This window comes from Dipodomys ordii, unplaced genomic scaffold (genome assembly GCF_000151885.1).
Source record: "Dipodomys ordii isolate 6190 unplaced genomic scaffold, Dord_2.0 Scaffold36, whole genome shotgun sequence".
In the NCBI taxonomy this organism is placed as follows: domain Eukaryota; kingdom Metazoa; phylum Chordata; class Mammalia; order Rodentia; family Heteromyidae; genus Dipodomys; species Dipodomys ordii.
In genome coordinates, this window is record NW_012267252.1 from 9,332,192 (window position 1) to 9,360,060 (window position 27,869).

A 27,869-nucleotide genomic window follows, 5' to 3' on the forward strand; every position below is an offset into this window, starting at 1 on the left:
GGTTCAGCTATGTTCGTCATTACTTGCACACAAAGAAAATTAAGAAAGATGAATCAGGAGAGACAAATGGCAGTTGAAAGGAGATGATATGAAATGTTGCAAGCCATGCCCACTTCAATATGTTGGACATTTTCTATGTCTACACATAAACAATGGCTGCAACTTGGGGTGGTGGCTAATATTTATTGGAGTTTCTCCTGCCACCTTGAAAGACTACAGATTGTAGGACCAGATTATGGGTTTTTTTTAAAGTAAATTAGAATGATTCAAATACTCAGAGGGGAATATGCAGTGTTTATTTCATGAATGAGAAGCATTCTTTTTTAGTATTTATGTTCGTGGCAGAACTGAGAGGCAAAAATAATTAGATTTTCTAAAAGGGCAACAGATCAGCATGACTGAGTAGGTGAGGAACAACGAAGACAGGAAAGACTTTTGAATTTAATAGGAAACCAAGAACTTGAGATGACCAAAGGACAGGAGGGAGAAAGAGCAACACATGTACATGCGCAACTATACATCTACACTGAGCCATAGACTAATATTCTAGAAGATGGTAGCAGTGAGGAGAGGGTGTGCCTTCACAAAATCAATGGAGGTGTTGTGAAGATAATGCTCCGAACACAAATCAAGTCATCTTGATAAAGTGGTGAAACAAGGATTAATTATTTGTATAATACTATACCTTATAAAAAAAAGTTAGGCATATGAGGGCTTTGACCATCATGCCTCTATAACTAGTGTAAAGCTACCAATGAGCTCCTTTTCTCTGTGTTGTTTTGTTACTTTCCTTCACTTATTATATTGGATACATTTTCCATGTCTGTATGTATGCAGACATTTACCAAACTCATCCTAAGCAGTGTGAATTCATCCTGAGCAGTGTGACCTAGTCCATGGTCTGAATAATTCCAGCTTCTGTATGCAATCTGAAATGAGTGTGTTGGTAAAGCGACAGTTAGGGTCACCAGCGGGTGCCTAAGAAATGGAGGAGCAGAAAGTCAAAGAACTCCAAAGAACCAGTCGTTTCTGGATTCCTAGAGCTGGCGTGGTGATCAGATTAGCAAGGTGGGCACCTCCGATTTAAGCGAGATAAGGAAAATGTTTCCCAGGGGACTCACCTGCTCCAGATCCTCTGGGGACCTTTTGTTGTCTCCTGTTGGGTCTTGATAGGGCAAAACAAAGAGCTCAGCGGCAGTGGGTAAACCAGGCAGCACTGCCACCAGAATGTGCTGGCTTGGAACTCCCGTGGCCTGAGGAAGAGACAGGGAAGCTAGATGAGTCGTGTGCAGAGGATGATAAGGGGCCAGGTGTTTGGTGGAGGGAAGGGCAGGAGCAGATGAAGAGGTCTGAGGGTGGGAACTGTCACAGCAGGGGCCTGGACAGTCCAGGCATCCAGGGAAATGAGAGCCAGCATCAGGCTGCAAGTGCATCCCTGTCCTGCCAAGGTGAGACTTGTCATTCATCTTCTCTGCCCATACTGTTTCTTTACATAGAAAACATGGATAAGAACAGAATCTGGCTTGTTACTGATCCATGCAGAGAATAAAGTTAGTTATACAGGAACCATTTCTGCTAGGACTTCAAACGTTAGCCCTTCTTCCTAGAAGGCATGTGGACCAGCGCAGAGTGTAGCCTCTGACTCCTTACTCATTCATGTCCATCAGTGGCCCCTTGTGCCTTACTCAGCCTTTTCATTCATCATCAGCCTTCTGTGGCTATTCTTCAATTGGCTGCTTACATTCTCATCACATAACAAAGAAATGTCCCCATACCTTAAACTCTTAGGGGGCATCTGCTGACTTCCCTAAATGCTCCAGGACCCCATAACCGCTTGGCTATTGGGAGTACAAGGAGGATATCTCATGGCATACTGAGTCTCCTGTTACTGCAGAAACCTCTCCCCAGGGATGCCAGTTCTTCTAGAATTAATAGCTATAATCCTAATTTCTCCTTTGCTGCCACTCAGAACACCACTGGAGTGTTTCACCAGGACTTCAAACAACTGTCAATTAAAAAAAAAACTCATCTTCACCACTACCATTCTCATTCTGCACGTAAGCCACCGAGGCAGGCTTTTCCCTGATTCCCAATTACTTCTAAACTAGAAGCCTCATGTTCACCTCTGACACAATGCTCCTTCCCCTGTGATAGCGAGTCACCATGTAAGAACTTCACAAGTCAACTTCCATACCGATCAGCCTGCTGCTTTCTTCCTGCGTAAGCACCCATTGTTGACATCATTGCTTAATCTGGATGTGTACCTCTCTCAAGTCTTACAATGGCCTCTCCCTCTCCAGGAGGCGAATGGTTCTTTCCAGAATTACCTTCCTATGGTCCCACACCAACCCTGCTGCCCTCTCCAATCATTCTCATTGCCACCTGGATGGCTGCCTATGTAGAGCCTTGAGCAACATGGCCCCACCCTTCTCTTCCAAACCAATAACCCACAACACACACAGGCATAGTAGGCTCTATTCAAAGGAAATAGGGTTCAACTTATCCAGATTTCAGACTTTTCCTACAAGTGTTTTTGCTCACTTCTGTCTCTTTCAGAATGCCGTCTCTCATTTACTGTTAGACCTCTCATTCTCTTTCATGAATCATCTTATTATTATATTATATTATTACATTGCACTATATTATAACACATTATATTATTATTTGTGTGTGTTTTTCATGATTTCCAAAGAAGTTGCTTGTTTCTGGACCATTTTTTCCAGTATCTGAGTTTGCTCAACTGGGGCTCTATTACTTGAGCAGCTATACTAGCTTGTCTTTTTGCTGGTTATTTTGGATTCCTGTGGCCTTTCTGACCCATGGTGGCCTCAAACTTTAATCTTCAAGATCTTATCTTCCTAAGGAGCTAACATGATTATAAGTATGTGCTACCAGCACCCAGCTCCAAAATACTTATTTTGAAGTAATAATAATTCCATTTGTTGCATTTTTCCCCTGTGTCTCACACTGAACAAAGCAACTTTGTGATATTGCTTTATGCCAACTCCTCCAACCCTTTGAAGAACTGTTTATTATGCCTAGCTATAGAGGGTAAGGCACATTAGGGGCTAAGGGTCTCAGGTAGAGGACTGAGTTTAGCATGCAGGATACTTATTATAAAGTATGCTAAGGAATCAGATCTATGAGAATGAAGGGAAAGAAGCAAGCATGGACAAGGGTTGGAGTTGAGCTGCCCATTGACCATCAGGAGACCACTCTGAGGAGACAGACTGGGCCTTCAGAATTGTCTTAAATTGGGCTTAGTAGGCCAGGATTTTGTATAGACATATTCCTCTATGCGTGATCTTGAACCACACTGGAAAACAATATGGCCCAGAAAAGGTCAGCCAAAGGCAACAGCTAAAGAATAGGGTCTTGAGTGGTGGGACTTTTCTTCAGCCTGACAAAGATGGGAGATACAGGAAGGTTAGATGGTGGCTCAGGCTCTTTGGATTAGATTGTAAATGTTATGAGCCTTGATTTCACTGTGAAGTCTACAGCAGTAATTCGTGCTGCATGCACACTTGTGCTGCACCTCACAGCAGTTTCTGGTACAGCTGAGCCCATACAGTCCTATCACCCTGCTAGATTTCAAACTCAGAGATTAAGTTCAAATTAACTTCATTATACATAAAAATGTTTATTTTGAATGACATCCAGTTGGGAATTCCATATGTCAATATTACAGGTAATCTAGTAAAAAAGAAACAAGTTATTGTATGCCAAAATCTACCCCCAAATGAATGGGAAGGAAACTGAAAATAAGCCAACTCTAAATTGTACCTCTTGTAGGGGTTATCAGCATACATCTAATAATGTGGTCCATTTAGGACATAGGACACTGACTACAAAAGATGGGGAATATGTAGTAAAACATTCAATAAATAATGCACAAAGTTAAGAAAAGTGAAGGAAGGAGTAAGCTGGGAGGGATGGGTGAGAAAATTAACAGAGGAGATACTAGTAAAGAAAACTGCTTTTATGTATGGTGACTCCTCTGTACAACTACTTAAAGATTTTATATACACACACATATATAATCTTTACATAAACATATGTATCTTTATATATGTGTATATAATCTCTACGTAAGCATAAATGTAAATTATATATACATACATACATGTAATCCGCATACATAGAGATTATATATACATACATATATACACATATGTGGGATGTTGGGAGACCAGAGGTTGAATGAAATGCCTCTTGGGACTCAGGAATCATCTTCTCTCCCATCACACATTCCAGCATCTGGCCTCGGGAGTGCTGAGCTGACACAATTATTATGCATGGAACTGACTATAATATGCAGCGGCCTAGAAATAGTGATGAGCAGTTGTTTCTAATGTGCTGGACAGCTGGTGGAAAACTGACGGCCCAGGGCATCTGATCCCTAAACAGTGAGGGCAAAAGGAAATCAGCCTAGAAGGCTAGTCCTTGCCGAGCTAATGCCTGGTTGATAAATCACCAGGAGGAGCTGGACAGCTGTGTGGTAGATCCCTTAGATTACTGCAGATACAAGTTAGTAGGTACTGAGTTCAGTGAAGGTTATAATTCATCTATTTCATACTGGGAAAGAGAGACCAGCTTTTCCACCAAAACAGAGAGCACCAAGGGTCAAAAACCACACTGCATTAGGCATCTAATCTATCCATATTTAGCCATCCATAATGTGGTACAAGCTGACAACTGTGAAAGCAGCAGTGAAATGGCACATGTCTCCCTCTGTGTTAGTATTCCATCCATTTCTGTTTCTCCTTTTCAAAAGGCAAGAAGGTATCTGTAGACTGCAATGGTGTGGGGAATAAAACCCTACAACAGCATAACCTTGGTGGTTTTCACTTCAGAACCTGATTTTTAACTACATTAACCTTGGGCAAGTGATGAATGTCTCTTACCTGAGCTTCCTTACCTGTAAAATGGTTTTGCAGATAGTACACATCATAAAACTATTTTGATATAAAATGTGTTAAATGATACAAAGCAGTGAGATCAGGGTCTGAAATACTGTAGGTACTAAATGCATATAAACCAGGTTGTTAGGAAAGAGATGCGGGTGCCAGGACACTAGATATAAGTGAGATCTCTTTTCTGAGCAGGGCTGTTCTTAGTGCCTCTTTTCCATCCTTGATTTGTATTAAGTGGCACCCTGTATTTGTAAACAGAAAATATATAGATATAAACCTAGAGCGAAGCCAGGCACCAGTGGCTCACGCCTATAATCCTCAATATCCAGTAGGCTGAGATCTGAGCATCTCAAATGGTAGAGCCAGCCATGAGCAGACAAAGCTGATAGAGAATGTGAGATTGTATTCAAGCTCCAGTTCCAATATATAAAGAAAGAAGAATAGAAAAGAAAAGCAAAAAAGATACCATAGATTGATTTTCTAACTGGGCTAAGACAAGGAAAACAGCTCATCTCGGATTTCCTGGGTATGGGGCACTAAGTTTAAACAGGGCCAAATGCAACAATCCCATTTCTTTACTCACTCTTGAAAGTGGAGTAGTTGGGGTAGGTGTAACTATAACAATTTTCAGGGCCATCTTCAACAAAGTCATAAATCACACTGCCTTAGAATTCTTCCACAAAGCTCAGGAAGCTTAGTGGGCTGTGTCTCATTGGAAAACCACAGACATTAGACTCAGGGTCTTCAATTTAATTATGGAGCTCTGTTACCTGTTAGCTAAGAGAGTTTAGGAAAGTTCCATAACTTCTTTAAACCTTGGTTACCTTATTAAAAAAGATACAAGGATGCCAAAAATTTTTCTCTCATCAAGGGTTTGATGAGAGATAAATACCTTTAAGAGCAGTTCCACATTTCTGTGTTATGTTCTGGTTACGTTTCTGTGTGACTAGCTATCATTGTCTCAGTGCTCACTGGGCTTGTACCTTCAGAGCTATGGAGTTGAATCCTGGGTGCTCTTGTAAATAACACTCACACACCTATCCTGCATGTACTTCAATATTAGGTACAGAAGCTGACAGGACCCTTGCCAGTGGCCGAATCATGAACTTTGCTGTGTTAGTATCACAAATGTCCATGCCCTCCTTCTCTAAGCAGAATAAAGTTTATGGGAGTAATTCCACCCTCACAGTGCCTCACCCCTGCAAGACCCACTTGGGTATTAATCTGACTTCCCCTGGGCTCCGTTTCTTGCTTGTCTTTTGCACAAGGATTCCCTTCCCAAGAAGCTGTCCAAGGACAGGGAGGAGATGCCATGTAGACAGAAGAAGAACCAGTTCACGCTTACCTCCACCAAGGCTTTCTTGATGACACGGCTGATGTCTCTCCTCCATTCAGGGATGTCTGGGTTGTAGTCATCCAGGTTTGGAGAGAAGGACAAGCGAAGAGACCGGAATTCCTCTGACAATGCAACAGAAGGTAGATTACTACAGCTCAGATAGTTCTGTCAAGCAGTCTGAACTTGGTATTGTAGGCAAATCTCTCATAGAGGGTTCTTTCCCTCTTCAGTTACCAGGGAGACCATTCAAGGAAAAAAAAAAGAAATTCACATCCCTTTCTTGGTGTATGTCCCTAGCTCCTCATTTTCTAGATCAAAGTCCCCAATGCTGGACCACACCTAGCTCTGCAGCCCTTGCTCATTAGTTCTTGACTTTGCATTCATAGACAATAAGTGGTCTCATGACCCTGAATTCAGAGAAGGTTTATGACTCACTTCTTCCTTTGCCTATAATGCCAATACCCAGCTACAAATCATTGAACATTCTCCCTGAATGACTGTTCTTCATTATCACACTTCACGTTGTCCTTTCTCATGGTATTTCCATATTTTGCACACACTTTCATCATTACATGGTTGCAGAATGATAATTGTTCTAGGACTACATATATATCATAGGATTATATGCATGATTATATTTAGCACTATATTCTATTGTCTTTCATTTGCATTGAATTTCATCAAATGAGACATTTAAGCTCCTGACGTCAGGGATTTTATTTCGTTAGTTTTCTCCATAGCCTCTAAGTTATTCTGGATCCTCAGGAAGTAGGATGGTGATGAAATCAGCAAAGATTTCTTGAGCAGAATTTTCTGTGGGAGATAATGGGGAGGGGCCCAGTGAGAACAAGAAGGACCTTCAGAGTCCGAGGAACACAGGAAAATGCATTGCATTGAGAATAACATGCAGTGTCTTACCACATCCTTCTTAGGTATAGATTTCCCTTCCTACCTTGTGTCCTGTAAACCTTATGCTCAGAGGTCTAGGCCTCCCCACTGCTGCTCCATCCTGCCAACATTCTCTTGGCCCAACAGCACCATGAATAGCTTCTCCTCCTCACTCATTCTCTCCTTGGAGAGCTCTTTCTGACCTCCCCATCTCGGGTAGACTCCTGCTCTTCCCCTCACCCCAGGTCCCTTAGTTTTAACTCCTTTTACTCTCACATATCCTCCAAATTGAAATACAAGGTCAATGAAGAGAAAAGCTCTGTATTCCTAAACTTGGGATTGTGCTTAAGAGATAGGTTTTTGATGACTATCCCTGAGCCATTTAGTTAGTAATTAATTATTGAGTAAAGAAATGATTACAAGAAGGCGCCCCATTTTGATGCTTTCACATATTCAGTCAACATTGCTTTAAGTATGTCCTTGTGTTTCAGTAGGGGCTAAGTGACATCAGCAATGCCAATTATATGCTCAGGGAGCATAAAACGCTACTCATGCACTTCCTAAACAACCCTAACAAGTTATCAAACTCACACTCTGAAGACTCTTACATGATAATCTGTGTATCTATGGTAGTTGCTCCATTTTAAAAGTGAAACTTTCAGATCCTGACTATTTAATGAGTCACTCACAGGTCAACCTCCTGAACATCATTGATTCAGTGCCAATGGAGAATAATGAAATATAGATTAGCTAGCAGTTTGGTAAAAGGCAGCATCAAAGGTTCATCCATGGATGCCGAACTTTTCCCTTCTGAAGACAGCAGTTCATAAAATCCTTACTTCCCTGTACCTTTCATCTTCTCCATAGGAAACAAATGAAGGTGGGTCCTCCACAGCCACTGAGCATATGAAACAGCATGACAGAAGCACTAGAGATGTCAAACCTGAATGTACTTGGTAAGCAGGGGATGCTGGCATGAGGACTGGCAGGTCCTCTTTGCAGTTGTTAAGAAATGAATCCTATATCCCATATATTTCTATATCCTCCCTCCCTCCCTCCATCTTTCCCTCCTTCCTTCCTTCTTTCTTTCCTTCCTTCCTTCCTTCCTCTCTTCTCTCCCTTCCCTCCCTTCTCTTCCCACCCTTCCTCACTCCCTCCCTTCCTTTTCTTTCCTTCTTTCTTCTTAAAAACAAATCTGTGCCCAGGCACCAAGTAACAACAACAAAAAAGCAAGGTATTTGTGTGTGCGTGCATGCGTGCATGCGTGCATGCATGTGTGCTGGTAAGACTAGCCTACCTTCCTCAGCTTCCTGCATAGGCAGTGGCCTCCTGTTGACGCTGGTTCTGTTGCCCTCATTTTGGCTAAACTTTAGAAGTTGTCTCTGTGCTCCTGTTCCCACCAACTCCCTTTTCTGAAAGCACATCACTTGCAACTATAAATTCATTGTTCCTTCAAGATGTGAATCTAGGAATACTGCAAGTAGCTGGGAGATTGCTTTGAAATATAATCAGCATTCGGGCAAAGACCAGGTCCTGACCTACTAGGCTCTGTGGGAGGCGGGAGATTAATTTTTCTAAATTGCAATTAATTAACACAAAAGGTCATATCAGACTGATAACTCTTGGTGCTCTAGAATGCCCACTAGCACTTTCCTACCAGGTCACCCTGGCATTTAAAAACCTTCTTGCCTTTCTTTTCAGTTATGCTCAGTCACTACATGTCACAAGTTTCCTTCCTCAAGTTATGCCCGACATCAGAAATTTCAAGTTACCCTGAAGAGTTCATTCACGTGACTGAAGATGAATGAAGGATGATGGTGCCTCAGAAATTTGGTTAGGAGAGGGGAAAGACTACTTTCTTTTTCTCAAACTTTTAATGAGAACATGGTGATCACTTCCTCACTTCATGTAGGGCGAATCACCCTGGGAAAATGTCTTTAAAAAGACAGAAGAAAGAGGAAGAACTTCCAAACTGCCAGGTGCTAGGGCATACGGCTGTAATCCCAGCACTAGAGTCGAAGGCTGGAGGACAATCAGGTAAGGTTAGTCTGGCAATATAATCAGACTGTCTCAAAAATTAAGAAAAGGTAAAACAAAATAAAGTAAAAGAAGTATGAAGAGCAAAAGAGAGAAAGTGCATAGAAACACTACTGGATTCAGAATTATTATAGCCTATTCTTTATCCTTGTGTTTTCTCACCTGCAATATGGGTCAGTGACAGAACTTTCATCGTAAGTCTGCTCTAAGGATCCAGGGAAAGAGATTGCATATCTTGAGTACCAGGGCAGATCCTGGCAGATGCTGGCAGTTAGGCCTCCATCACTGTTAATTACTATCACTACCACCATCAAGATCCTCTGGTCAATCGACAAACAGCAGCATGATTTTGAGACAGTGGCTTTCCAGGGTTGCGTCAAAATTTCTTATCTGTAAAATTACCGGATTTAACCAGAAATGCCCAAACGCCTTTCAGATTTCAGGTTCTGACTGTGATTCTGTGGAGTATGGGGGATTACCCATACACCAAACCTGGAGGACCTTTGTCAAGTTCTTATGAATTTATCTAAAAAAGGAAAGAAATGTCCAGAGGAAAAGAAAATGAGAGTCCAGTGGGTTTCAAACCATAGGCTGAGTTGCAGGCTCAGCTCCTCCGCTCACCAGCTGGGCAAGTTATTTAACCTCTGTAAAAGATAGTTAGTATGGTGGCAGAAGCCTGTAATCCTGTCAACTTGAAAGGTAGAGATAGGAAGATTACAGTCTATGGCTAGTTAAAGCAAAATTGGGAGACCTTCCCTGAAAAACAAACAGATAAAAATAAAAACAAACAACGAAGAGGACTGAGGCCTGGCTCCATTGTGGGAGCTCGGTTGAGTCTTGAGTCCTGAGTGAAATCCCCAGCACAGCCAATAAATACATAAGTCACTGGTAAGGTACCTGTCCTGTGTCATGGTTGTTGCTACAAAAATTAAATGTAATCCCAAGACTTGGAAAAGAAGTAGGAGTGAGGGAAAGGTGACATAGTCCAAAAAGAAATGTGCTTTTTACCTGAATTATGTCACTGTAGTCCCTCTGTACACTACCTTTATAATAACAATAAAGTATTAAAAAAAAAAAAGAAAAGGAAGGAGAGAAAAGCCAACCCTCTCACCATTATGCATAGCCACTCTGACTACCTGATTATCTCACTGAACAGACCTATTTAGGCAACTAAGAATTCTGATTTACTTCCTCTCATTATTGGGGCTGACAAGCATCTTTACTGGGGAGGAAGGAGAAACTATGAAATTTTACACAAAGCCAGCCGTGCATGGTTAGAGCAGGTACCTTAGGCTTTTGGGTCCTTCAAAATGACATGAAAGTTATTCTCTGATTAAGAAGGTCAAGTTGGCAAAATAAAAAATGAAAACCACACCTTGATAGCCAACAAGGTTAAGCAAGAGCTAAATTATCTCCACAGAATCAATTAATTCTCAACTGGAATGACTGAACAAAAGCGTTACTCTCTTTTACTCTCATCCTTATTTCCTCCCGTGTTCTTCTTGTTTTTCTCTGCACCGCTTAAACATCCCTTACGTAATTTTGAATTCATGTTTACAAATTTTAATTTCCCATGATACATATGTACCACTTCCATATTAATAATAAACATGTACATTTTTACCATCTGCAAGGAACACTTAGTTCTTATCTGTCTAAATAGCTTTCCGCATAGGAAAAAAAATACCAAAATGCAATCAATCTGTATAAACCCTTTTTCCTCTCATTTTCAAGCAATGATTCCACCTTTGTAGTTCAGTAAAATTTCCTTCCAGGTAATACTCTGGCCATATTCCATCCCCCCAGTTGATAACAAAATTGGTCTGTGCAGCCATTTGTTCAAACCGATATGCAATCTAGCTTTGAGTCTAGTAGAGAGGAGTTTTTCCTTTTGCTAAGTTAATACGGATTTGTGGAAGAGACTGAGATATATTCAGATAATGAGCAACTCCCCTTCAAGGTGAACTTTTTAACACACAAGCCTCGGGATTAGCTATTTTCTTTATAATTGATTTTGATTACTGGAATACCACCAAAACCCCAGGTGAATGAACTAGTGTGTTGACCCTACCTGTGGTGAGTGAGAACATCATCTCCTTTCTAAGAACCAGATCAACTTCACCCACTAAACTCTTTCAAGGTCCTGGGACCCCTCTGCTCCTGTGCTGGAGGAGATGCGCATTTCTCCAGGGAAGGGTTAGGCTGACCTCAGCTCTGCCCTAATGAGCGCCTTCTGTGCCTGAAGTGAAGGCCATGAGCCAGGACATCCTCTACCTGCCCTAGACCAGGCCATCTCATGTGAGCATGAGGACAGGGCAGATCGGCAAAAGCCTGGCACTCACCATACACCGCAATGGTCTTCGTGTCCTGCAGGATGGCGTTGCCCGCGGAGACCTGCACCGTGATGGTATTCATCCCTTCCGAGGTGAATTTGAACGATATGCTTCCTTCCAAGGTGATCAAAGGCTGGAGCAGAGGGCAAAGAGAGGGGAGAGCTGCTTACATGGGGCTGATATAGCTCCGGCTCCAAGCCTCCAACTTAGTAAGCAAAAGTCAGCACGGGGAGGCGACCCTGCCTCACCACAGTGGGACTGTCAGTGCTGGCCCCTCGGCTTGAAGGCCTGGGACGCAGAAGGGCCTCTCCTCCCAGGCCAATCTGCCTGTTCCTTGGGAGTGAGACACCTCTCTCTTGGGCTTCTCACCCTGATTCGAGGACTGGGAAATCATTAGTCCTCATTGCCCTCAGGTCCTAGGATCCGTGTGTCCTAGTAGGACACACATCTCTCTTTCTGCACAACTTCCTCATGTCCTACAGTTATGCTAATCCAAAAAAGCCACTCAATTCAGAGGAAATGGAGTGGGGAGAGGTCTTCATTGATCCAAATTTAATACTAGTTTTTGTATCTAGGATAGTGTTCAGATCTTAGTGGAACTCAGCAACCTGGACAACAAAGCTTAACATTAGTTAGACTGGAGCGGCCTGGGTGCTGACTTCCTCTGAGAAGCACATGGGACAGTTTCCTGAGGTAGCTGCAATGCAAACAAGCATGAACTGGGCTGTGATTTAAGCACTCAAAGGAAGACCAAGAAGAAGCAAGGAAGGAAAGAAGGAAGGAAGAAGGGAAGGAAGGAGGGAAGGAAGGAAGGAGGGAGGGAGGGACGGAGGGAGGGAGGGGGAGGAAGGGGGGAGGGGGGAGGAAAGTTAGAAAGGAATGAAGGAAAGAAGGATGAAAGGAAGGAAAGAAGGAAGGAGGGAGGGAGGGAGGAAATAAGGAAGGAAGGAAGGAGAAAGGCAGGATTGAAGAAGGGAGGGAGAGAGGAAATAAAGAAGGAAGGAAGAAGTTAGAAAGGAAGGAAGGAAGGATGGAAGGAAGGAAGGAAAGAAGAGAGAGGGAGGGAGGAAGGAAGGAAAGAAGGAAGAAAAGAAGGGAGGAGGGAGGGAGGGAGGAAATAAGGAAGGAAGGAGAAGGCAGGATTGAAGGAGAGAAGGAGGGAGGGAGAGAGGAAATAAAGAAGGAAGAAGGTACAAAGGAAGGAAGGAAGGGTGAAGGAAGAAAGGGAGTGTAGAAACAGGTGTTTGTAATACACTCAGATGCCAAGCTCCCATGAGCAAAGTTACTCGGCTACTGATTTGGGTCAACTCACCCCTCACCCATACTTCCTCCCATTTTTCCTTAATTAGTTTTTAAGATGAAAATGCATTTCATGTCCTGTATGGCAGGGGAACAGCTAAAGTCCTCCATAAGACGTGCTCTCACTAGGGGCTGAGGAGAATTCAACTGCATTATAAAAGGCAGGTTGGGGGCAAACCAGCAAGTAGGAGGCACAGAACACTGCAGAGTTGTCTGTGCTCTTGACAAGAGTCCTGGTGCTCAGCAAAGGCCTGAACTCTTTGAGTTCCTGAAGCGCATCGGCCAGCGTGCATGAGTGTGCACGTGTGGGCTCCCATCACTGGTGGGGGTGATGGGGAGGGGGGGCTGCTCACCTCTGTGTTGTTGCCGTACCACCACACGTAGGTGAGGGTGCCCACTTGGCTGGGCCACAGCACGGCGGTTGCGTTCACCTCTTTGTTTTTCGTGGTGACAAAGGGAAGAGACAGGTGCACGTGCTCCAGGGGACCTGAGCCACAAGAGAGAGTGGGGACATGGAGTCAGCCTCCAAGTCTCCACACGTGGCAGCCACTCCCCGTGGGAAGCGAAGGGTGCTCTCCCTACTCGGGAGAGAGAAGAACAAAACAGAAACCAGACATCGCCAGAAATCGCATCCTATTTTTCCATTTGTAAAACTCTATAGTGGGTCAAAACTCAAAGCCAGTCCATGTTAAAGGTTAAACATTCACAAGGGATTCATGAAGTCTTCAATGAATAGATTTCATGGGGAGACGCAGAATTCACAGGGAGCTAGCAGCCTCGCAGCATGCCTGGTGTGGGGGAGGGTGGACACGTGACCAAACCAGCTGCAGGTAATTATTCTTCCTGCATTTTGGGGGGGGTCTGGTCGTGGGGCCTGAACTCTGGGTCTGGGCGCTGTCCCTCAGCTCTTCAGCTCAAGGCTAGCGCTCTACCACTTGAGCCACAGCGCCACTTCCGGCTTTTTTCTTTTTGCTTATGTGGTGCTGAGGAATTGAACCCAGGGCCTCAGGCATGCAAGGCAAGCGCTCTACCACTGAGCCACCTTCCCAGCCCCCTTCTTCCCGCATTTTTAAAGATCTAGACATGGGGAAATGTATTGTGTATCTTCAGATGAGAGTAAAACCACATGGGTAGGTAAGTATGGGATGGATGCGGGTGGGGTGAAGTGAGACCCGTCCAGGCCAGAGGTGCGGTGAGCACATACAGAGCTCTGTACCAATGTTGCAGCAATGGGGAAAGGCACTTTGCTCTTGCTCATATTTATTACTGGCTCTTTCTCCACTCACCACTTCCTCCAGTGGGTCATGCCTTAGCCTCTCTAGAATTTCTATTTCTTTTTTTTTCCCTGGCACCTGTGAGTTTCCAGGTTTGAGATCTAGCATCCCCTCCTCTGTGACACTCTCTTACTCCTCTGATCTTTGTTACCTGAAATCCACTGAAAGACAAGAACTAGATGCTATGCCACAAACCCTGGTTCCACTCCACAGCGGCTCATGTGTCTGTCTCTCATCTAAATGCTATTAAGGTTTTGGGAGTCACTGTAGATCTCGAGGACACATGGCACTTAGGTCGTTTACAGGAGGAAATCATCAAGCTTGGAAAGCCTGGTAGGAGAGCGCGTTATGTTGTTGGTGGTGGTGGTGGTAAGAGTCACCAAGGAAGGCCTTTCAGAAGAAATGGCATCTGTGCAGGGGTGCACTGAGCGTCTGAATGGAGCTAGCGTCTAGCCCCAGAGGGAGGAGATGGGGATGGCTGGCATAGTGGCTGAGTGACAAGGAAGCCAAGGCAGCTGAAGCTGTGGCGGGAAGATAGGGGGAGGGGAGAAGGGAGCCATGGAAGCTATTCTAGGACGTCATGAGGACACGTAGTACTTGGGCCTGAAACCTGTGCACAGCATTGGGCAACTGTATCCTTGTGCGCATGTACATTATACCTGCATTGGGCAACTGTATCCTTGTGCGCATGTACATTATACCCGCATTGGGCAACTGTATCCTTGCAAGCATGTACATTATACCTGCATTTGGCAACTGTATCCTTGCAAGCATGTACATTATACCCGCACTGGGCAACTGTATCCTTGTGCGCATGTACATTATACCCGCATTGGGCAACTGTATCCTTGCAAGCATGTACATTATACCTGCATTTGGCAACTGTATCCTTGCAAGCATGTACATTATACCCGCACTGGGCAACTGTATCCTTGTGCGCATGTACATTATACCTGCATTGGGCAACTGTATCCTTGCAGGCATGTACATTATACCCACATTGGGCAACTGTATACTTGTGCGCATGTACATTGTAACCACATTGGGCAACTTTATACTTGCGCGCATGTACATTGTACCCACATTGGGCAACTGTATCCTTGCGCGCATGTACATTATACCCACCTAAATAAATGGAATTTATTAGTATTTCCAATTTCTGTGGTCTCTTACATTCATTTGCTGTGCACTGGTGTAAAATACCTGCCTCCCACAATCCAGAAATCGATCTTTTAAAGCACCTATGCTCTAAACAACGGCAGAGTCTTCCATTAAAAAGAGACTGAAAACAACTCCTCCCTGCCCCCAGCTGGCTGGCTGCACTAAACAGAAAGCTCAACTTTGCCATCACACAGGTGCCTGCAATGTACACAAGGGACAGCAGGTGGTGCTGTGTCACTCCATATGAATCGTTGCAAGGTGCCAGAGAAGCTGTAAAATTTGGTTTTCTTGTCTTCTTTCTAGTACTTTCTTGACATGCTGAGGAGCAGCTGATGCTAGTGAGACTGAACACTCTGTGTATGTACGTGCTGGTTTCTCTGGTCTGCCTGAACACTCTGTATGTGTGTGCTGGTTTCTCTGGTCTGCCTCAAGCATTTATGTTTTGAAGTCTTCTGACTCCGAATACTGCCTATATATTACGTTGCTATTTATCTGATACACTGAAAAAAAACCACTAGACATTAAAAGTATCGAAGGGAATCCAACTCTAAGGTAGAAATCCTAAAAGAGATTCTCAAAGGTCAGTGTGCCAAAAGAGCATCAGAATCTATTCAAATCGCATGATCATGGCTCCTTGTTAGGAATCTCATCTAGTTCAGCAGGTCTGAGACAGGACTGAGAGCATTAGTCTTTAATCATTGAATTCTGGGACAGGTGCATTGCTCACACACAAACTCTTTGATGGTCAATATAATGACAGAGTCAGCACTTGCAAAGCCTGGTCATAAAACACACACACACACACACACACACACACACACACACACACACACACACACACACACACACATCCCTTTACCCTAACTGAGAGCCAGAAAAGTTTATGCGAATTGCTCTTATCTAAGAGAGTCCCTAAGGAGGTGTTTAGGAAGAGTAGCACGTCCACTTCGTCTTAATATTTTTACTTGACATTCTGCCTGTGTGGGTGTAGCATCTTCAGTGATTTTTTTCTTTTGTCCTGCAAATGGCTGTGATAGGACAGCTTTCTTAAGCCCCAAATCCACATGCCCTCCAAATTCCCTGCCCCATTCAGCTGATGGCAATGCTGGCTACATCACGTGTCTCATTAGTTTGCAAAGTAGCAGAGCACACTGAATGCTGTCCCCAAGGAATTTCCAACTGTCAAGCTTCAACAGATCACCCAGGCGCCAGGCAGCAGGAGCTGCTGACCCATTCCTGGAAATGCTGTTCCTGCTGTTTCCGATGACCTTTACAAAACTGTATTGATAAACCTCTGATGTAGAATCAAGTCACCTTTCTGCAATGTGTGTGTGGAAGACACACACATTGTGTGTCTTCAAGAGAAGTGGAGGCTGGGTTGGGGAGAGGGAGGAATAGGAGTAGAGACTAAAGGCTTGGCAGGCTACAATAAGCTGCTAACTCTTCCTCATCTTGCAATCCTCCAAGTCTCAATGTATATGCTATTTTTGATGAAGGAAAGGAAAAATCTAGTTTTACTACTAGTTGGTAGGATGTTTCTTGCTTGGCAGAATCTTTGGGAAGAGGATACGTGCCCGTTTGACAGAGGAGGAAATTTAGACTCAGAAAGACAGAGTGACCTACCTAGGATCCGAACAGAATCAGAATGTCTGACTCTGTGCAATGATATTTTTTTTTCCTTCTTAAGAAGCCAACCTACCTCTCCCACCTATACATCCTATCATTTTGGTACCAAAAAATGCTCCTGACTCATGAAGGGGTGTATGCTAACTCCCTTGTAGTACCAAATAGTACCAAAGTCACGTCTTTGTCAATTGTTATTTTCTCCATTGCCTTCAGTTATCTATGGGGTTAAGGTGAGGCAAAGAGTAAAGTGTATTTATGTACACAATAAGGCCTATGGGTCCTATAGGAATCTGAACAAATATGTCAGAATCTACTGAGTGTGTAAGGGCATAGGATTTAGATGAACTTGAATCAACAAACACCTTAAAACACGATCTGTTTCAATACAATTAACACTCATGTTTGCTGTTGTCCTGAGGCCAGGCTTAGAAAAGGGTCCTATAATTGTAGGTATAATTATCGAACTACTCCACAGGTGAGTTTTAAAGATTAAAGTCAGAGCACAAAAGTTCCATTAGAAATTGTCTTCCATTACTGTTGAGATCAAATGTTCTACCAATCAACTAGACTGAATCATGAGAAAAGTACCTATGAATGAAGGAACTCATTTTTTTTAGAAGTCATTGTCTTTCTGAGTCTCTAATCTTTCTTTTCAGTGATTTAGGACATCTACAGGAATCTTGGTGGCAACCAGGGGCCTGAAGGCATCTAGTGATCTATGATAGGAATGAGAATGAGGGAGCTTCTAGATGGTGAGGAGGAAGAGCCATGCAATTCAGATGCCGCACAATTTGGACAAAATCTGCCACTGCATTTTAAATGCATATTTATACGTGGTTGGACATGGTGGTTGTTTTTAAATACATGGGATACAGATGTAGTTGTAATTCCTACTCATGGCAGTTACCTAGCAAAAAATCCACACTTGGGGAAGGATAAATATAAAATAGGCATTTTCAGCAAATGTACTGTCCTCTGTGTTGCAAGTGGTTTTAGCTACTTATAATTACTGGTTGTGATGTATGTTTGAGAAGATTTTTTAGGTGATTCCCTTGGCATTGTGACACTAATCACCCTACGTGCTGATTGAGAGAGGATTATTTGTCTTATCTACCTAATGGCTTACAGTGGCAGTCAGATGGACAGGATTCTATGATGAGAGGCTTGAACTTCCACAGTTCACGGTGAGAATACTACTTCTAAATAGCTGTGTTTCTTTGGAAGTGTAGGTGCTGATGGAGGTGTAGTTCCTTCCATCCAACTGTGGGCCATCCTCCTCACCCACACTAAGCCTAGAAGAAAAGACCTGCTATCATGTCTCTGACATTAATCCTAGAATAAGACATGGGCTTTTCTTTTCTTTGCTTCGTTTTTGTGTGTACTGGTCCTGTGGCTTGAACTCAGGGCCTGCGCACTGCCCCTAAGCTTCTTTATGCTCAAGGCTAGTGTTCTCCCAATTGAACCACAGCTCCACTTCCTGGCTTGTTGGTAGTTTATTAGGAATAAACGTCTCACAGATTTTCCTGTACAGGCTGGCTTCAAATTGTGATCCTCAAACCTCTGCCTGCTCAGTAGCTAGGATGACAATTATGAGTTGGCATGGGCTCCTGACAAGACCTGGTATTCTTTAAACAATAGCCCTGTGTCTGGAGCCTGTTTATACTGTGTTATGAGTCTGTCACTTTGGCTCAGTTACACTAACTCTCTCTTCTCCTCTCCTCTCTCTCTCGCTCTTTCTCTCTGGTGGTCCTGAGTTATGAACTCAGGGCCTGGCTGTTATGTATGAGCCTCTTTTTGCTCCAGGCTAGCAATTAACTCCTTGAGCCACAGTACCACTTCCAGCTTTTTTGGAGTAGTGTATTGGAAATAAGAGGATCGTGGACTTTCCTGCTCCGGGTTGGCACTGAACCACGATCCTTACATCTCAGCCTCCTGAGTTGTTAGGATTATAGGCGTGAGCTACTGGTGGCCCAGCTACAGTAGCTCTCAATGAAAATTTGTAAAGCAGAGTTTCTAACTGTGCACACCTCCTAGGATTTCTTGGAGACTTGAGATTATAATACACGCAAGAGCTTGTTGGGGGTGGAGCCTATGTGGCAGAGTTAAGAGTTTACGAAAGTATAACCAAAAATGAGGAGACTGAGATGGCAAACTGGACATCATGTCTAATTTTGTTTATACCCAAAGAACAGCGCATGAGCTTCACCCAAGCCTCTCAGTCATGAATGCACTGGAGACAGATGGAGAGGGGCTGATAGGTCAGGACTCTCCCATAACCACGCCCCCTCGGGGCAATCCCTAAATTGTCCTGTTTAGTTGGTGCATTCTCTGTGGCGAGGTATAAAGCAATGCTTGGTTTGAATACATGTGACCTAGAACTTTTGACCTAGAGGTTTCAATAGAGCTACACAACCGGGAACTAATTTCATTTTAAAGTAGACTATTTTGATAACCACAAAAAGTTGGTATGACTTTTATAGATGCCCGCACACATATCATATGTGTGATATCCTGGTATTCCCAGAGGAACTCAGTAGTTCTAACTACCTGATCAGTGACTCACACCCTTGGGTTTCTCAGTAGGGAGAAAGCTTTTGCATTTCTTGGAGTAATTTGGTTCTGTGGCTCCCTTATATCATTGCTTATATGATTTTCTCTTACGCCAAATAGCAATCTTCTCTCAAATGTGAAATCATCTATAAATGATATTTTGTTTAGGGAGGGGAAAAAACCTACAAGGATTATTGATAGCAAGATACAACATAGAAAAATAGAAGTGGGAGGGTCAGGGGGAAATCCTTTACTTGTGCTAATTTGCTTGAGCTGAGCATATGTAAGCTTTTCAATGATTTCTGAGCAAAAAAAAAAAAAAAGCCAAACATATCTTTTATATCTCAGCCAACCGCTCTACAAGTTGCTCAGGCCTAGCCACAAATTTAGGCATGCTGACTGATCTCTGAGGAACTGGAACTCTCCAGTGCAAGGGGAAGCCATCCAGAGTTCAAGATTTTTCAAATTCTACTTCCTGGTTCTCTTCTTTATTTCTCTCTCTCCCTCCTATGCTCTGTTATTCTCTTTTATCTCTCCTTTTCTTTCAGTTGAACAGTATGTATTGTGTTTCTTCTAGATTATATATATACTGGGATAGATTTCAAAGGGAAACAGCAGTTGGGATATGTCATAAGCCAACAACAGTAATAACATACAAGTTACATGTAAGTACAGGACGGCGCTGTCAGACCCCAGACTGTTGTCCACCTGGACGGTCACTCGGAAAATGCCCACATTCTGGTAGACATGCTTGATGCCGTCTTCCATGGAGCTGAGGTTGACATAAGACACTGCAATGCCATCTCCAAAGTCCACCTGGATGAGTGTCCGCTGTACATCGCCCTGCAAGACAGTAGGGCAACACCAGGGGGAGACAGTCAGTGCCTAGCTGTTCCCACCCAGAGGGGCTGGGCTGTCTCCCAGTCCCTGCCTCCTGCCTAGAGCTAAGAACATCTCTGTTTGGGCAAAATCCCAGGGTCACTACCTAGCAAGCCAGAGTTCAAGGTGAACACTCTCCAAATGAATAGGGAACTGACTCATATTTTCAAAGCTTTGGAAGGGGAACGGTGTTGCGTTATCAGCTTCAATGTGAGATTCCATTCCTTGCAAGGCCTTGTTAAGTCTTCTCATCCACATGAGTAAAAGGCCTTAAAAATTCAGCCTAGCTGACATGGTCAAGAACCACTTCCTTGTCGAGACCCTGGAATTAACTCCCTTATTTCTGGTTCTCTAACCAGACACCCTCCCTGACACAGGATAGGATGTGAGATTTCATTTATGAGAATGATAAATTCTTCCATGCATCCATATGTTGCACAAACACAAGCCACAAAATCTTAGGCTGGAGAGAAGATAAGGCAATGTTCGTCCACTTATTAGATGCTGAAAGTAAAGTCTGGGAAGATTGCATCATTTCCTAGGGGTAAGCCAGCTAGGTAGCAACTTACCTGGGATTTGAACCCATTTTCCTGGACTTGCAATTCATTTATCATGAATAGAACTATAAGTAAACCACGTGTGGAAACGATGGTGCTTGATTAACAAGCTGGATGGCTTCATACAGTCATTCAGCCTTGTCTGGTCTGTTACCAAATCTATGAACTGAGCACAATGTGCTATCTTAATTGAAATGATTACTACAAACGCATGGACAATTCTATGCAAAAAGAAAGCCTATACAAGTACAGCTGTATAAAACCAACAGTGTTCTTTTGAATCTTGATTGGAATATATAATTTAAATTTCTCATGGAGTATGCAGGAGGAGATTAAAGTCTGAGTAACAAAATTCCAGACCTGTAAAAAAGAAATGACCTTTGTAATCGTAGTTTAAATTCTCAAAAAATAAAACAATATTGCTTAGACACAATTGGCAAAATATGGCTTCCTTCACACACAGCCTTCCTTTAACAAGTTTTTGTTTGTATGTTTCTTTTGTTTTAATAGCCTTTCTCTTTTTCAGGCAAACCCCCCCCCCCAGTAACCAAGAAAAACCTTTGCACTAGAAATGTGTTTTCGATTAAGTAAGGTTTATATGGTATCATATTTTTTGAAAAGGCCAAGTTTAAAATGCTGACATTTAAAAGATTAATTCACAGGAAAGGAAAAGCAGTTCAAATCCTATGAATCTAGGTGACCTGCTCCTCTGATCTCTGCATAGCCAAGCCCTGTATGAAGCGACCAGCACCGTTCTCAGTAAGAGCCTGGCGCTGCTCTTAGTAATAAACACACACACAAACAGTCCTCCTGGGTTGGAAAAAGACCTGCATTTTCAACTACTGGACAAATATCCACAAGGTTAGACATTGTACAATTGCCTGAATTCCCTTCTCTAATAAATATAAATGTCACCCATGCTTGCTAACTTGTCCTTCATTTTGGACAACCAAAGTGGACCACTCAATCCCGCATTCTGTTTCCAGTGCATTTCCACTTCCAGATTTGCTGGCTTTTCCAAGGAGACTCCAAGAAGACAACGTGAGCTGCAGCCCACTTACTGCAACCAAGGTTGGTGATGCACAACTTCAGTCAATTCTGCTTCCACTGCCACTTGCATAGAGTAGCTGCCCGCTGGGAAGAACAAACTAGAATCTGCCATTGCTTGAATGCTTATCTTGTTCTTTCTGTTCGGTTTTCATCACTTTCCTTTGATTGGTTGGTCTGACTTATACCTCTTGTCAATCATATAACTCTTCTCCCAAGTTGTATCTGTCTGGATGCCATACTGGTCTTTGGTAGCATTGTTAATTCTCTACTTGTGACCATGTTCTCTATGCTTGTGGTAGGTGGAAGAAGGGAGTGAATGACTCCATGTTTGGAGTGGTGCATGCAGGAGATGTCCTTCACAGAACAAGGCCTTTAGTGTGTGTTACCTCAGAGCCCCTGAAGGCAAAGGTATGATAGACTCTACCAAACACAAAGTCCCCAGGGCTCTTGTGTAGTGAGAGGCCCTAGTGCTTGAACTCTGCACTGGGACGTTGGAATGTCAAGGCACCATGTTTGGTAGCTGAAATCAATGGATTTCCCTCACCACTGCTATGGCTTAGCCCACTCAGGTATGATGAACTGGATCCATTCTTTGCCGTTCACAGCTCTCAACCTAACACTACTGCAAAGGAAAGCTTGAGAGGTTGGGGGGAAAAAATCCCTCATCTGCTGCCATTTCCTTAGCTCTAGTCACCACTTGAGGCAGAAATGTAATTCCCTTTCAGAGAATAAGCAAGCAAGCAAACTGACAACTGGTCAACTCTGAGACACTCACTTGTCTTGGCATACTTGCCCTACTTTGAAGGGCTCATTCATTCATTCATGCAACCAAATGCCATGTATTTGTGGAATGTCAATGGCTAAATGGGAAAATGGAAGTATGTAATAATCCAATAGGCAAAAAGCAATAGAGTCTGGGCTTTTGTGAATTTCTGGACCTCCTAGTGAAATAGTTCCATATTGTATAATTGCAGACATAATTTTAAAACATTATTAAAGGTAATAATATAGAATAGTGATAGATGATGTCATAAGCTTGCGTGGTAAAGATTTCTGGGAAGTTTATATGATTGACTACATTAAGGAAGCTCCTCAGAGGACCTGTTCAGAAGGATTAATCAGATGAGGGAGAGGAGTAAAAGAAGTAGAGGCGAGGGAGCCCAGGAGCTAGGACTAGAAGGAAACAGATGTGCAAATGTCCTGTGCAGAAAGGAGTTTCCATGTAATATATTGGGACAATTGGCATGAAAGAATATGCATGAGACCTCTGAAGTCATGACGTATTTTAAGTTACTTGTGGCTTAACTTACCCACCCACTTCAGTCCTCATTGGCAAGGTTTCTTTAGTTGGAAGTTGATTATAACTTCATGTAGGAAAGCTAAAGTCTCATTTCCCTCTCTTCTTCACTCTATTCCTGGCTTGACTTTGTTTTCTCCTTGCCAACGTTTTAACATAGACACTTCTAACTAAAGATGGATTTGCTTTCGTTCTATCCTCCTCGCCTCCCATCTGCCCTCTGATGTAGCCATATCATGTTTATGCCACAAAGAAGCCAGAGAATTTGCGAAATGGCTGGTACAGGAAGTCTTGTGTAGAACAGAGTCTCTTCAATCGAACAAATCAAAAGGCAGCATTTGAAGAATGGGGTTCCAAGCTGGCAAGCATCTATACTACCACCCCATATTCTTTGGGTCTAGTGCCTTTCACTCAGAGAGCCATAGATCTATGACAACTGGCTTAGGAGACATGCATGAGAAAGGCATCAGAGTCTCCTGTACTCTGGAGGATCCCTTGAGACTCCTCCAAGAGCCTCACTGACCTCTATAATAAAAAATGAATCTATCAAATGCCCATGATGAAGGCAAGTTTACCTGAGCATGTGAACCCATCGGTTCTGATAAGAGGGATTCAGGAGCGTATGGGAAAATGAGTATTATGGTCACTCAATCTTGACAGCTGCTCTCCGGAAATGAGACCCTGAGCCCACCCTGTGAGCCTCAGAGCTCCGCAGCAGACAGAACCCAGGCTCCTGCATAGGGACATTATTTTTTGTCTTAGAAGGGAGTTTAAAGATGATCCTGTCAAACAAATATTTGGCAAAAGAAGAACTGGTATAGCCCAGTTATATTAAAAATGAGCAAAGTTAACAATTATAGGCAGGACGTAAGTGTGTGTGTCGGTGTTAGAATATAGAACAGTGCCTACAGATGTAATCCAGGATGTTCATATGAATGACCCTGGATATAATAGAAAGGCATGGGGTGGGAGGTAAATAACAACTTCATCCAATTTGAAAGGGGGCGGGGCATCATGTGAACAGGATGAAATATTGAGTGTCCCTAACTTAACACATACACTTCTCTCTCTAACCCCAGGCTGAGAACCTCACAAAGGAGTTGAATCTTTCTTCTGCAAATGGGCTGTGGCAGCATATGTTTGGCTGAACAACTTCACCCCTATTTCCTTTTTCTGGATTCTTCGTGTGGGGCCTACACCGGACAGGAGCACAGAGGGCAGGCGGGCATTGGACTTGTGTAAGCAGATGGATAACTGCAAGCTGGGACCTCTTCATTCCATGTAGGCAGCTTGGATGGTGAAGGATTTCCGCTATGTCATGACTGCTCTGGAGTATTTTAGAAATTACCTCAGCAGGCGTAGGCAGGAGAAAGATGGGATTACCACATCATGTAAATCTTACAAATAGTTTGAACACAAAACATTCAGCTACGTAATAAGCACAAAATTACATTTAACACAAAATGAGTAGGAGAAAGGCTCCTTTAGGAATCAACCTGGGGCAGCCCAATTTTCCTAGTAGTGAAAAAATGTGTATGGAAGTGTAGTAACTTTATTGAAAGAAAAGAGAAAGTATATTCTCTGGGGAAATGTGGGGAAAATAGAGAAATATGATAATAAAAGAGAAAATTAAAAATTGTGTAGCAGCCAGGTGCCAGTGGTTCACGCCTATAATCCTAGCTATCTAGGAGGCTGAGGTCTGAGGATCGTGGTTCAAAAGCAGCGCAAGCAGGAACGTTTGTGAGACTCTCATCTCCAATTAACCACTAGAAAACTGGAACTGGTGCTGTGGCTCAAGTGGTAGAGCACTAGCCTTGAGCTGAAGAGCCAGAGTTCAAGCTCCATGACTGACAAAAAAAAATAATGCACATAATTTTACCACTCCAAAATTATATTGTTAACAGGCTGATGTATTTGGTTTTAACCAGTGGGAATGGAGGTGGGGACACACACACACACACACTGACACACATAACACATGACACACATATACATCCACAACAGCCCTGGAATCATTATGCTGTTTTGGCATCTCACTGTCAATATTTTTAAATTATTTTCAATAGTTTTGTATACAGCATCCTTTGATAAGATGTCACCAAGTAATACAGAGCTTTCGGATAAATGGCTAAATGATATTTGGCCTTGGGGGGTTGGTTCCACTCCATTCCCAACCATTCTACTATGAAAAATAAAAAATCGATGGGGATGTTCGATGTGGAAAAGTGTTCCATGGAGGATATTACATGTGGGAGAGACGCCCTATTGCCCTCAAAGCCCTACAGAGGTGAAGCAGGAGCTGGAGAGATCGGGGCCTGCTGACCTGTCCTTTGAAATGCATTGTACACTGGGGAGCTGGTTCAGAGCTTCTAGAAGGAGAGAGTAAGGCGCTCCTATATCTTCGACCTGTTAGGAGTGTCATCCTCTTCCATGGAGCATGTAGTTATAGGAGTAACACACACAGAGCCGTGTAAGAGGAAGGAGACACCTGCTTAGCCATCCAAATCAACTCCAGTGATGAATGGGGTGACAGACACCACATCCAGATTCTCTGCACCTCCACACACTGACACTCAGATCTTCTTTACCTTAAAAATAACTGTCCCAGTTATCCTCATTTTCATCATTGTTGCTTCTAGTTCAGACAAGCTATGGCTGTTCTAACGCTATCAGAATATGCTTTCCCTTGGTGTTTCGTAATAATCCATCCATCCAGATTCCAATACCCCTTAGGGCTTCTGGAGGAATTTCACATTTTAGGTGACAACAAAAAGCCTGCTTCAAGCACTGGTGATAAGCTTTTGCCTTGGATCTCAGAGGTGGACTGAATTGAAGACTGGATTGCTGAGGCAGAAACGCCAGAAAACCAATGGTCAATGGTAAACCCGCAAGCCAGAAGTCATTTGTGGTGAAGGATTGCCGGGAGTGGTGCAGTGTGGGCTGTGAGTATTTGCCACTACTATGTGCATTTGAACTTCTTCAGACACTTGGTTTCTGGCTGAAGATAAACTCTATTGTCTGCCTCATTTCCTTCTTTCCCTTTGCAGCCTCCAGCAACAAGGGGGGAGGGGGACGTGTCTCAATTAGTGTCTCAATAGTGAAGTGTCTCAATTAGCTTGTTATCAGTCAAGAAGACTAAAGCAGAATGAGGTAGGAGAATAACACAGGAGAAAGTCTCAGACCCCCTGGCTCACTGAAAGCAACCCCAGTTCTTCTGTGCAGGAGGAGGAAACAACTGAAGCTTTGTGACAGAACTGAACTGGTTTAGAATCTGATACCTGCCCTGATTCAACAGTGCCTACCAACTCTTTGTGCTACTTCTAAAGTCTCCAAATCAGCTTTCTTTCAGATGACAAATGGGATCAAGTTCTGTCATGAATACAAACAAAGGAGGGTTTCACAGAAAGGTTTCTCAAGAGTCGTCCTGCTGTATTTCTAATGTGTTGTTACATCATGGTCCTTTTATGTCATGACAGTCTTTTGATATATGAGAAATTATGAAGATATGAATTTGTCTAATTAGGACACAGCCCTTTTGTTCCAGACTTAAGCCTTGCTAAAGTTCTAACCATGAATTTTCCTCAAGTTCCCATCTTTCTATGTAAATTGAAGTATTAAAACAATGAGATACAGATCAAAGTTTTAATTTTAGTCCCTTGCCTCAGATTTAATTTAAGCTTTAAAATATGCAGAGAATTGCATCTCTTTATTCTTACAGCTGTTTATAACAGGTTTAATTATCTTGTGTAACATGCATATACTACTCCTGGGTAGCAGGTCTATCAAATAAATGCCTTCTCCAAATTGGTCTTTTTTTTTTCTTTGTAAGGCTGATTGGATCCTTCACCATCACCCTGTGCTTGCCAGTTCTTGCTCTGGATTTCTCTGCAAAGCTGAATGATGGTGCTGAAAGTTTATAAGCTCATTAAGTGTTCATTAGTGGTCCAGAGAGCATTCATCTTGAGTGTCTTCAAACAGAGATGTTCCTCTGATTGTACATGTGGGTCCTAGTGCAAAATATCTTTGTCTGGCTTCTAAATATAAAAGCGTCGATCTATCATTGGGACATATTTGCCTTCTTGGACATAACTGCACAGAACCTTTTATTCCCTGCTCGGTTGATTCCTGAAGCACTTGTTCTTGCTCTTAAGGAAACCATGACACATAAATGCATTGTGTGGTATGCATGTTGTTGAATATGTGTGTGTGTGTGTGTGTGTGTGTGTACTTATTTGGCCTCAGTTATTCTCAGATGGAAGCAAAGCTGTTCCTTGGATCATGGTACCACAGTGCATATATGTAGAGAACCCTAAAAGCAACAGAGTGGGCATGGCCATTGGTGGAAATTTCATTGACCTAAATATAGCTATACAATTCTCTGAGTAATGCTTCTGTTGACCCGAGCAGTGGAATCTGAGGGAGTTCTGTGATGCAGTCACCTTTGTCATTGAGATGTTGAAGATGAATTCATATACTATTTGTAGGAATAGGATTTCATCTCTTACACCTGTCAAGTCTGCCAATATTCTTGTTTAGGGATGGACTGTCATACATGGAATTAGAATATGTCTTGCTTTTGAAGTTCTCCTGTCAATGTGAGGTTATCTTCTTTTCTCTGCTGGTAGCATGTTTTCTCTGATATCCTTATGTTAGAATTGGGACATGGACA

At 43.0% G+C, this 27,869-nt stretch overlaps 1 protein-coding gene across 1 annotated transcript in view; it reads right to left on the reverse strand.

Moving 5' to 3' along the window:
* The window catches only part of Sorcs1 (sortilin-related VPS10 domain containing receptor 1), a 481,478-nt gene that overhangs the window by 21,838 nt on the left and 431,771 nt on the right, over positions 1 to 27,869 (reverse strand). Inside the window, exons 19-23 of the mRNA XM_013017825.1 lie at positions 20,074 to 20,260; positions 13,160 to 13,293; positions 11,517 to 11,640; positions 6,259 to 6,371; positions 1,122 to 1,253 (exon numbers count right to left, since the gene is read on the reverse strand). Coding sequence (XP_012873279.1) covers positions 1,122 to 1,253; positions 6,259 to 6,371; positions 11,517 to 11,640; positions 13,160 to 13,293; positions 20,074 to 20,260 — 690 coding nt within the window. The remainder of the gene's footprint in view (positions 1 to 1,121; positions 1,254 to 6,258; positions 6,372 to 11,516; positions 11,641 to 13,159; positions 13,294 to 20,073; positions 20,261 to 27,869) is intronic.